Below are 11,386 nucleotides of genomic sequence, written 5' to 3'. Positions count from 1 at the left end.
TGCTATTGCTAGAGGTTGAGCCTTTTAAAATGCCTTTTAATACAATATGTAGAAGCATTTTTTTTTTTCATTTTCTTTTAAATAGGGCCTATCTTGGGCACTAAATATAGTGCTTCTACTTTCCTGCAGTTAAAGATTTCTCCAGGGCTTGACTCAGTGCCCTAGAGGTAGAAATGTAGAATCTCTGGAAAGTTACTTCTGCCAGTAAAGCAGAACATGAAATAAACACTTCTTTTTAAGTCTATGAAAAAAAAATAGTTAAAATTTATGTAATAGGAGTCTGACTCTGTCCTAAGAAATTTGTACATATTGTAATTGAATCTTCACACAAATTCCCTGATTCAGTTTTATTATAATTATTTTATTATCTTGAAATGAATTCCAGAATTGAAGCAGTTAGACCAGGGTTATGAAGCCTATAAGATGGTTAAGCAGTATTCCAGCTCAAATAGTCTACCCCAGAATCTGTTAGGTTGCTTAACTTCTTTCGCTATTGTCACTTTTCCTCCTCAAAGTTTTGTAGCTTTTAACTTTGAAACTCTTTTGAAGAAGAGTCCTATTTTCTGACATTTAACATTTCATATTACTTTTCTTTTAGGCATCCCACATCTGCATATCAGCAGTGCTAAAACTAGGTGGAATAGAATTAAATTTTTCATGATTTAAACTTTTTTTGTTTTGTTTTGTTTTTTGGCATTTTTGAGACAGGGCTTCACTTTATAGCTTGCCGGGCCTGGAAATCACTGTAGACCAGACTGGCCTCAAAGTCAAAGAGATCGCCTGCTATTTCTGGAATAAAGGTGTGGGTCACCACTCCCAGGGTTTTTGTAGTAACACTTTAAACTGAAGATCTTACTACTTGCTTTTAAATGACAAGTATGTATTTCTTTAATTACAACAGATTCTCCATAAACTCTTTTCTGTCACTCTATTTTACCTATTTTATGGTTGTGAGCCTGAGCCTTGTAATGCCTGCGTGTGCTCTCCAGCCCATGCTTTACCTATTTTAATTCATTCTTTTTGTTATTTTTTTAAAAATGCATTTGTACCATTTAAGTTCTGATCTTTCAGATGTAATAACTAACATTTTGCCATGTTGTGTTGATTTTTTAAAAGCATAACAGCATTAGAGTAACGTTTAAGCATGCTTTTTTATGTACTAATTCTCCTAAAAGACTGACTCATAGGTACTGATACTGGTTCAGTCTGAGAGTGAATATCCTCTGTCACATGTTTAAATTGTTTACTCTGTTGGCAGAATTCTATAGAAAGGAAGGTATCTGTCTGGTGTGAGGGAATGCTCACTATTCTTAACAGTCATTCTTAGGCCTGTTAATAACGAAATTGTTCTTTAGAGATTTGGATACAGGATAGAGCTTTATCATAAATATAGAGCCTCAGGAGTAAAGCTATAAAACAAAGGCAGAAACTGAAGCCTCTTCAGGAATAATCATATTGACTCAGATTATTATGATAATGGGGAGAAGAGAATAATAAGCTCCTACAAACCTCTAATACCAACTTACTGGCATTTTATGGGTTGTTTACCCATTTTATGGGTTGTTTAGTTATGGAATGAGTCATTGGAGTGTTTCTTAGATTTTTAAGTTGCTACCTTTATAACATTTTATTTTTTTATACAAATGAGTAAGGCAGTCATGAAAAAAAGGTGCTTCTTTTTTCTAATCAAATTATTTGATAGGACCAGCGGGGTAATGTGGGTTGCTTTTGGTTCAAAGAAAACGTGTATGTTAAAGTGCACTGAGTGGACATTAATAAAAATAGTTTCACCATAACTTAATGTTTGTCAGTAAAGATATTGTAGAAGCTGTTGTGGAAACCATACTATACAATGATAGGATGAAATTTCAAATAAGTAATTAAAAATCTAAGATATATCATAATGGAAATTAGGTATTACCTTTGTACCATTTCAGCTGTTACTAAACAAAAGCATAGAAAATTTAAATTACTTTCTTTCTTCATTTATTTATTTATATTTGTGTGGTTGTGTGTGTGTCTCAGTTCTCTGGGTTCTTTCCTACCCTGTGGGTCATGGGGATCAAGCCTAGGTTGTCAGGCTTGTCAACAAGTATCTTTACCCACTGAGCCATTTTAATGGCCTGAAACACTTAGAAGATTTGCATAAACTGGCAAGTAATTTTATTTAGGAACTGCATTAGTTTTCTGAGATCATTTGAATTTCTATTTTATGCCAGTTTCATCTCAGTCTTTTAACTGATATGAGGTAGATAATTGCCTCTAATGTGCATTCTAAGTTTTATCATGAATAATGATTCAATGCAATTCCTAAACATCATCTCTTCCAAAAGAGAACTTAAGTGCATATTATTTATGGGTGTTTCATTATTTTGAATTAAAAGTCTTAAGTATATTGACATCCATACTAGACATAGACAAGTGAAACGATTCCAAGTATATAGGTTGAGTTAGTACTAGTGTGAACTGTGAAGCTAACACATGCATCTAATATGTATGGATGGAAGAAATCATTACCATCTGAATTTAATCAGAGAAAATAAGAAAGGATTATTAGACTGGCAATGGCCTTTATAAAATGAACTCAGTAACACTAGCTAAGATTTGCATAGCACTTTATCATTCATAAAACATACTCATTTATATCTTCCTCACATGACTCTCAAACCAATAGCATTATTACTATCCCTGTGTTAACAATGAGGAGCTTGCAGCATAAAATTATTGATGCTAATCTACTGACACAATAGGCCTTAACGCAAATGATAGAATGTATGAATTCCAGTGGGGGAGCTATGGGAAGGTGCCAGTGGGGACAGGGGTATAAAGATGATTAAAATTAAGGTCGTCTGTATGAAATACACAAAAATTCAATGAAAAGAAACTTAAAAAAAATACTGAAGCTCAGAAGTAGAAGAGGCATTTAAAACTGGGGCCGTTAAAAATGGTTATTTTCCTTCAGTAGAGAGAATATCCAAGACAGTACACTCATTAATTAATGTCTGTAGGGCTCTGGCTCCATGATGGATATGAAAATCTGTGGATGCTCAAATGCCTTCTGTGAAATGGTATAGATCTGGCCTATAAACTGTGTGTATCCCCTTTATACCTTCATTAATTTCTAAATTACTTAATAATACCTATCACAATGTAAATATTTTATTTAAAAATTACACCATAGTGTTTAGGTAGTAATGGTATGAAAAAACCTATTTGTGCTTGTTTAGTACAAATGGCAATCTCATAAAGATTTTTAACCTATAGTTGATTGAATCCATAGATGTGGAAGCCATGAACATGAGTAGATAACTATATTTGTTTCAGTAAAAATGATGAACTATGGTTATCATTAGAAAAGTGAGGAAATCAGCCTGGAGGATGATGAATTTTATTGTGAAATTGGTTAGTTGCGGGAATGAATTTTAAAAGATGAAAATTTGAAAAAGGAATAAAATCAGGCTCCTTAGAAGGGCTGGCTTTAAGAAGTGAAGATTAAGCATCTCCCAGAATTTTTCTCCTGGATAATTCTGCTTTTGGGGACTGTCTACCTTTTCAAAACAGGGAAGAAGATAATTTTGGAATGAGGATGGAAGTGGAAATATTTGTATATATGATTGCTTGCCCCAGCCCCAGTGCAGTTTATGAAAGAAGTATTTGACTCTGTTTTGTAATAATTGCTTCCTTTATTAGAAAATAAAACAATAAGGCATATTTTTAAAAAGTAAAAGTTAAGTGTAAACATAAATCTGGGGTTGGAGAGATGGCTCAGCAGTTAAGAGCACTGACTGCTCTTGCAGAGGACCCGGGTTTGGTTCCCAGCACCGACATGGTATATATAGAGACAGAGACACAGAAGGAGAGAGGAAAGACCCTCCATGAGTAGAGAGGAGGTTTGGAAACCAAAATCCAAATCCTTCTAGATGGGCTTGGGGCCCTGTAAATATTTTGATGGTACAGGGTAAGTCCCCCTTTATTTATTTTGGATTAGTCACTTATACAAAGAAGGTGAAGCTGGGACTAGAGAGATGGCTCAGCAGTTAAGAGCACTGACTGATCTTGCAGAGGACCCAGGTTCGGTTCCCAGTACCCACATGTCAGCTACAAACCGTCTTTAACTCCAGTTTCAGGGGCATCTGAAGTCCTCTTCTGACCCCGCAGCATTGCATGACACAGGTGTACTCACTTACATGCAGGCAATACACTTATACACATAAAATAAAAATAATAAATAAAATATTTAAAAAAGAATAAACATAAATAAGGGATGGCTAACCACTGTTATTTAAATTAAATTTATTTAATTTTTTTGAGAATTTTATAGATGAGTACTGTATTTAACATCATTTCTACCCTTCTTTTTTCCCCTCCAACTCCCCCCATATTCTCCCATTCTTAATATCCTGACTCCTTTAATTACTATTATTTTACACACACACACACACACACACACACACACACACAACTTACTGAGTCCAGAACTAGTATCTTTATAGAGAGAACTTTTACTTCCCAAGTTTAAAAGAAAATTAAGGTACCAGAGATACAGACTAAATATATGAACACAAATTTAAAAAGCAAAAATTAGGGGGCAATAAGATGATTCAACAGGTAAAGTTGCTTGCCATGCAAGCCTGTTGACCTGAGTTTTATGCTTGGAACCCACATAAATGTGAAAAGAGTGAACTGACTGATTCCACAGAATTGTCCTTAGGCCTCTGCTTGTGTGCCATGGAATGTGCACACCCACATCTCCTCTTCCTTCCCTTCACTCCCCTCCACGCCCTCCCCTCTCTTCCCTTCCTTCACACACTAACAATAATAATAATAAATAAAAATTAAAAAATACTTTCGAAAGTGTGCTGCATAGCTTTAGTGTCAACTTGACACACCTGGGTTGAGGGAGCCTCAGTTGGGGAATTGCCTTCATTGGACTGGCCTGTGGCCATGTCCATGGGGCACCTTCTTGATTGTTGAGTGATGTGGGAAGGCCCAGCCCACTTGGGTGGTGCCACCCCTGGGCAGGTAGACCTGTTGCATAAGAAAGCAGGCTGAGAGGGGGCCAGGGGAGCAAGCCAGTAAGCAGCATTCCTCCATGGCCTGTGCTCCAGCTCCTGTTTCCAGGTCCCTGCCCTAAGTTCCTACCTTGGGCTCCCTGATGAACTGTGACTTAGGAGATATAAGCTGTATAAACCCTTTCCTCCCCAAGTTGGTATTGGTTAGAGTATTTTGTCACAGCAATGAAGAATAAACTAGGACAGAAAGCAACAATTAAAACATACAATACCTAAGCAGGAATGATTGATTATGAATTATAAGATGATCAAATCTGTTTTATTTGTTATTGCAGTCCCAGAGTCTAGAACAGAGACTGGCACACAGTAGGCATTCAGTAGATATGTATTTCATGAGTAAATATGGAAAATTGTTCAAATATACTTTAACAGTCTATCTTTCTTTTCTCCGCCCCCCCCTCCCTCCCTCCCAAATAGGGTCTCAGAGTGTAGCCCTAGCTGTCCTGGTACTCACTATATAGACCAGACTGACCCAAACTCACAGAGCTTTGCTTGTCTCTGCTTCCCCAGTGTTGAGATTAAAGGCATGTACAACCACATACCTCTACACTTGTAATTAAGAAACTTCATTAAAATGAGATATTATTTTTCATTTATAAGATAGTAAAGCCCTTATACCCCCCCCCAAATGTTAAGAAATAGAGGGGTAGAAATAAATGTAGTGTGGAAGAGGATTCAGTGAGATAAGTGTGCAAGTATAAATATTCTTTTTTATTTACAAAGGAAGATGTCATTTTGCCTATCTAGAATCTCTCCTCTCTCTCTCTCTCTCTCTCTCTCTCTCTCTCTCTCTCTCTCTCTCTCTCTCTCTCTCTCTCTCTCTGTGTGTGTGTGTGTGTGTGTGTGTACTTGTGTGTGAGTGTGTTTATGTTTAGTTAACTGTATTTTCTGTTCTCTGCCTCCAACACTTTCAGATTTAATTCAAGACTGGTCTAGTGATAATGAGCCTGATATTTTTTCCTTTGTTCCTTACACATGGAATTTTAAAATCATGTTTCATCAGTTTGAAATGATTTGGGCTGCTAATCAACACAATTGGATTGACTGTTCCACTAAACAGCAGGAAAATGGTAAGAAAAAAATTTAAATCCATTTAATTCTGCTCATTAAGACACATGTCAATAAAGAAAATGAGTCTTGAGTTTGAATTTTTAGTAGATACTAGTGTTAAATCACAGATCCTCAGCTACCTCTCTGTCTCCAAAAATCAGGCTGTGTACCCCTGCCCCTGAAGACAAAGAACTGACAAGCACTTGTGACATAGCACTCAGGCCTCTGCAGGAAAAGTAAGCCCCCTTCCAACTGCAAGATAAGTTTATGGCTCTGTCCAGTGCCTGCTTCATGGTGCAGGTAGTTCCAGCCGAACTAGATCACATTTTATGAGCCTGCCTATCCTGGAAACTTAGAAGTTAGAAACCCTCTTGTTCTCAGTTTGTTTTTCTATTTTTTTTTTTCTAGTACATTTCATACATTCTGACATATCATATATGTTAAGGCCTGCCACGTCAAGTTTCTGTCCCCAGATGTTCCTCAGAATGGGTTCATCCACTGGAGCTGGGTCAACCTGTGTCTAGCGTCACTCTCTTAAAGAAGGCCAACTTTCCCTCAGACATTCAGTGATCAGTTGCCAGTAGTTCCCCAACTAAGGTTGGGTCTTCTTACTCATTTCCCCACTTCTGTACTGGATTGTTTTCTGGTTTGTGTTTGCATGGGTCAACACTGTTCTAAGTCCATGACACTTATTTTCTGTGTTTGACCAGTGTGGAACTCTTTTAATAGTCTCCATCTATTACAAAAATAAGCTTCTTAAATGACTGGTGAGAGGTATAAATATCTATAAACAGGGATATATATTTAGCATATAGTAGGAAATTATGTTTGTCGAGGGATATGGTAGACCTAACTTTTTCTCTAGGATCTATGAGCTCTATAAGCCATGTGTATCTGGCTATGTTTATAGTACCACAGGAAGTTCCCTCCTACTGAGCAGGTGTTTTTGTTTTGTTTTGTTTTTAAATGTGTATGAGTGTATTGTCTGAGTGTGTGTAAGTGCACCTGTGTCATGCGATGCCTACGGAGGTTAGAAAAGGGTGTTAGACTCCCCTAAAACTGGAATTATTGATGGTTATTAGCTGCCATATGGGTACTGGGAATCGAACTTGGGTCCTCTGCAAGAGCAGCCAGTGCTCTTAATGACTGAGTCATTTCTCCAGCCCCCTGAGTAGGTTTTAAGTCCAATTAAGTTGCTGTTGATTACCCCCAAGATAAAAGTGCTACTACTGCACCAATATTGTTTGTTGTACTATTACAGCTGGGTTGGACCATTGACTGATTTTCTCCCTTAGTTGTATAGTGTCCTCTGATAATGAGAACTAATCTTCAGGGAGGAGGCTTCCAGGTCAATTTCAGCTCCATTGCTCCAAGTCCTGTGTCTGAAGTATTTCCTGTGTTCAGCAATAGGGTCTTACCTTCAAGTTCTGAGAGGCAATCAAGAACTGTGGCAATAGCTTGTGTTATTTTGAGAGTCTCTTGGGCTACCATGACCAACCAACAACTCGAAAGGAGGTTTCTCCTGTTTGGCACTGTTTCTTGTTATATAGCCTTCTTTACCTGTGCACTCGATGGTTGGTTGGAGGGAGGGAGGGAGGGAGGGAGGGAGACAAACAGACTTTTAGTCTATTAGTTCGGTAGATTTTTGAACTAATACAGTTCCCTCTGGTTTTTCAAACCACTTCAGCATTATTTATCTCTCCCCTCTCTCCCCCTGTGTAACTCTTACCAGTTAAAAGTACCCCTATTTTCCCCATTTCTCCCTTGAAAGTACCTGTCTTCTACTATCCCTCCCCCTTGAACTCCTTCTTCCTCTATACTCCCACAGTTCCTTCTGTACCCCTCCCTCTTCCCTTCCCAGTTAAATACATTCATTTTCCCCATTTTACCCTTGATAACAGCTCTCTCCTGCTGTTCTCCTCTCTCAGGCTCCTTCTTCCCTGTTACCCCCATGGTTCCTTTCCATTTTCTGGTTCCTAAGGGTACATCAGGATGCTCTCAGTATTTGAAGGCTCTTTTCTTCACTCTCCGCCCATGGTATACATACAGCTGTCTCCCTACTGCAGCTCCCTTGTCAGGCCCCGTCTCCTAATAAAGCCCTTCTGAAGGGTAATTTCATCCTAGCTCCTTTACAGGAACCTGATTTTTTTTTTTTAAGTTATAATAACTAGAATCGATTTTCCTTGGTTATCTTTTGAGATTATTTCAGAATAGGCTTTAGACTGTCCATGATGTCATACATTTCATTTTATTTAGGTGGGCATTTAAGGCAGTTTTGACATTTAAATTTTGTTGACACTAAAGTAAATTTACTTTTCCTTTTTGTAGTGTATCTAGCAGCTTGTGGGGAAACATTGAACATTGATTTTTCATTGCCTTTTACGGACTTTGTTCCAGCTACATGCAATACCAGGTTCTCCTTAAAAGTACGTATAATTGGATGCATTGTTTATTCCACAGGTTTAATTTCCCAGAGTTCTTATTTTTTCCTCTTCATTTCATTGCCGCCTTGAAAGTTAAAGCTGTCTTTCAGTGTCCACTAGCTTTAGTGTGATCAAATTCCTGTTCTTTCCCTTTTTATTAAGAGCTTCTAAGAAACAGACCAATTAAAAAAAGAAAAGCAAGAGTTGATTATTTTCTTAGGATTCATTTCTGATCTCTGTAACTAATCTTTATGTCTGTGAAGAACCTCTTTTAGCTGTAATGTACTATGAGCAAATTTTATACTTCCATATATTTGATCCCTAGTTGAACTATAAATTCAAGGAAGAACCAGAGGCACTTTGCTTTTCTTTATCCAAAAAGCAACTCTTACAAACTTTCTAAGCTCAAAATTTGCAAAATACCTAGTATTAGGATATAGGTCATCATATGAATTATAGTAGTAAAAATAGCAGTAATAATGGGAGCAATCAGCACCTATTAAACTTTTTCTATGTACCAGACACTGTTCCAAGTATTTTATGTGTAGTAAATCATGTAGTTCTCTAAAAAGCCTTATTGGGGCACATACTAATATTATTTGCGTTTTTACCTTAGAAAACTGAGCTGCAGTTGGGCATGGTGCCTAAAATTTTAGTATTCAGGACCTGGGGGCAGGAGAATCAGAAATTGAGGCCAGCTTGAGCTACGAAGAGAAACCCTGGCGTACAGGGAGAGAGAGAAGGAAGGAGGCAGAATGGATAGCTAGTGAGTTGCCAAATTAGATTTTGAGCCCTGGCAGTGTAGCTTCAGGTACACCATTTTAACCACCCTATTCTAGTATTGTCTATTAAGAAACTAGGCATTGAAATGAGCAAAGAATAGGGAACTCAGAAGGAAAAGGTAAATCCAATGAAAGTCCTTTGGAATGCCAATTTAGAATCCTTAAAAGCAGTACTGTTTTAAAATTCAAGAAAATGCATGTTATAGTCCATCTGATCTTATATTAGAAAAGTTTTGTTTTTCTTAAGTTGAGTCTCATATAATACCCACATGGAAGACAGTCTCTTCATAGTTATTTGGAGACTGTGTTGCTTTCTATAATATTTGTTTATTTTTCAATCAGAATTTTTAATCATTGTAAAACTTATTCCAGGTTAGTAAAATATGCCATTTAAAATTTATTTAATTTTGAGTTTGTTTTCAAGATTGTTATAGATGTAGGTAGTATGATGATATATTTATATACCAATTTTACTATTTTGAATTATTTTTTTTTTTTAGGGAGAAGATGTTGATCTTCATTTATTCCTACCAGATTGCCACCCTAGTAAATATTCATTATTTATGCTGGTAAAGAATTGCCACCCAAATAAAATGGTTCCTGAAACTGGTATTCCTGCCGAGTGTCAGAGTGGTCAGAAAACAGTTAAACCAAAATGGCGCAACATTGCTCAGGAAAAGTGAGTGCATAAAATAATGGTTTGAGTATTTTGTGCTCATAGATAGGCAAATATCTTCTTTCAAATGATAAGAGACTTTAGTTATCTATCAGTAGTGTTTTTATACAACTAAAGTATGTGTCTCAACTATTTGTTTATACTTTGAAGGGCTGGTTGGGTTGAATGCTGGACTGTCCCGAGTGTCGTGCTTACCATTGATTATACATGGCATCCAATTTATCCACAAAAAGCAGATGAACAGCTAAAACAATCCTGTAAGTGTTTTGAATATAATTTGTACTTTGAAACAGCTGGTATTATAATTGACACTTATGTAAGATACGAAGGATAAAAAAACCAATTGGAAATGCATCTGTTCTCAAACAACTGTATGAGCTGCATATGGGGGCTTGTGCTGCTGTCAGCACTCTAGTGGCAGAGGCAGGTGAGGCAGGCTGTTAGTGAGACCCTGTCTCAAATAAAATTAGTATATGAACTTACAATCTTGTTACTATTCTGGAATAATTATAGCTAACTTTTATTTTTATTTATCAGATACTGAGTCAAGCTGTTTTCTCATAAATTACCTTTTTTAATTCTTACAGCACTCTATAAGGTAGATAATTGTGCTTATCTTAGAGTTAGAGAGATATACTCAGAAAGGATAAGATTTTTCTCAAGTCTGCCAAAGTAAAAGCAGTAGAGTTGGTCTATGAAAGTGTGTATATATGATGTATTTCAACTGTTTATTCTTGTGAAATGTTCATTTTTAAACACATTTTGGCAACTATCATATAATTTATGGATTGTAGAAGCTAATTTCTGTATTCCTGGATACAAAGAAAGAATTAAGAGATAAGTGATTTTTGTTTTTCATAAATTCTAATTTATGCATTTCTCTCCTTCTGTCAATAAAATTCTTTGCTTTCTTCATTATTGGTCTTTTAGGTATGTTTTTGTTAAGTATTATAGGTATTATATCAAGATTTACATTTGCACAGTGAAATTTCATAGAATTTCCTTGAAGAACTTCTAAGAATTCGCTTTTGCAGGGCCTGGTGTCTCATGCCTTTAGTCACAGCACTCAGAAGGCAGAGGCAAACAGATCTCCGTGAATTCAAGGCCAGCCTGGTCTCCATAGTGAGTTGCAGGCCAGCTGGGGGTACTTATAGGTATTATATCAAGATTTACATTTGCACAGTGAAATTTCATAGAATTTCCTTGAAGAACTTCTAAGAATTCGCTTTTGCAGGGCCTGGTGTCTCATGCCTTTAGTCACAGCACTCAGAAGGCAGAGGCAAACAGATCTCCGTGAATTCAAGGCCAGCCTGGTCTCCATAGTGAGTTGCAGGCCAGCTGGGGGTACAGAGAGCCCATGTCTAAAAAAGACCCCCATATATA

General features: G+C 36.9%; 1 protein-coding gene across 13 annotated transcripts in view; it reads left to right on the top strand.

Annotated features, from left to right (window-relative positions):
• Positions 1-11,386, top strand: part of Kiaa1109 (KIAA1109 ortholog) — a 249,263-nt gene that overhangs the window by 53,474 nt on the left and 184,403 nt on the right. For all 13 annotated transcript variants that reach the window (XM_029554131.1, XM_029554129.1, XM_029554128.1 and 10 more), the window contains exons 17-20: positions 5,987-6,142; positions 8,451-8,548; positions 9,828-10,006; positions 10,154-10,260. In XM_029554131.1, coding sequence (XP_029409991.1) covers positions 5,987-6,142; positions 8,451-8,548; positions 9,828-10,006; positions 10,154-10,260 — 540 coding nt within the window. The remainder of the gene's footprint in view (positions 1-5,986; positions 6,143-8,450; positions 8,549-9,827; positions 10,007-10,153; positions 10,261-11,386) is intronic.

The sequence above is a fragment of the Nannospalax galili genome, unplaced genomic scaffold (genome assembly GCF_000622305.1).
Source record: "Nannospalax galili isolate Female #2095 unplaced genomic scaffold, S.galili_v1.0 scaffold64, whole genome shotgun sequence".
NCBI classification, from domain to species: domain Eukaryota; kingdom Metazoa; phylum Chordata; class Mammalia; order Rodentia; family Spalacidae; genus Nannospalax; species Nannospalax galili.
The sequence above is the reverse complement of the archived record's forward strand: the minus strand, read 5'-3'. Positions and strand labels throughout refer to the sequence as shown.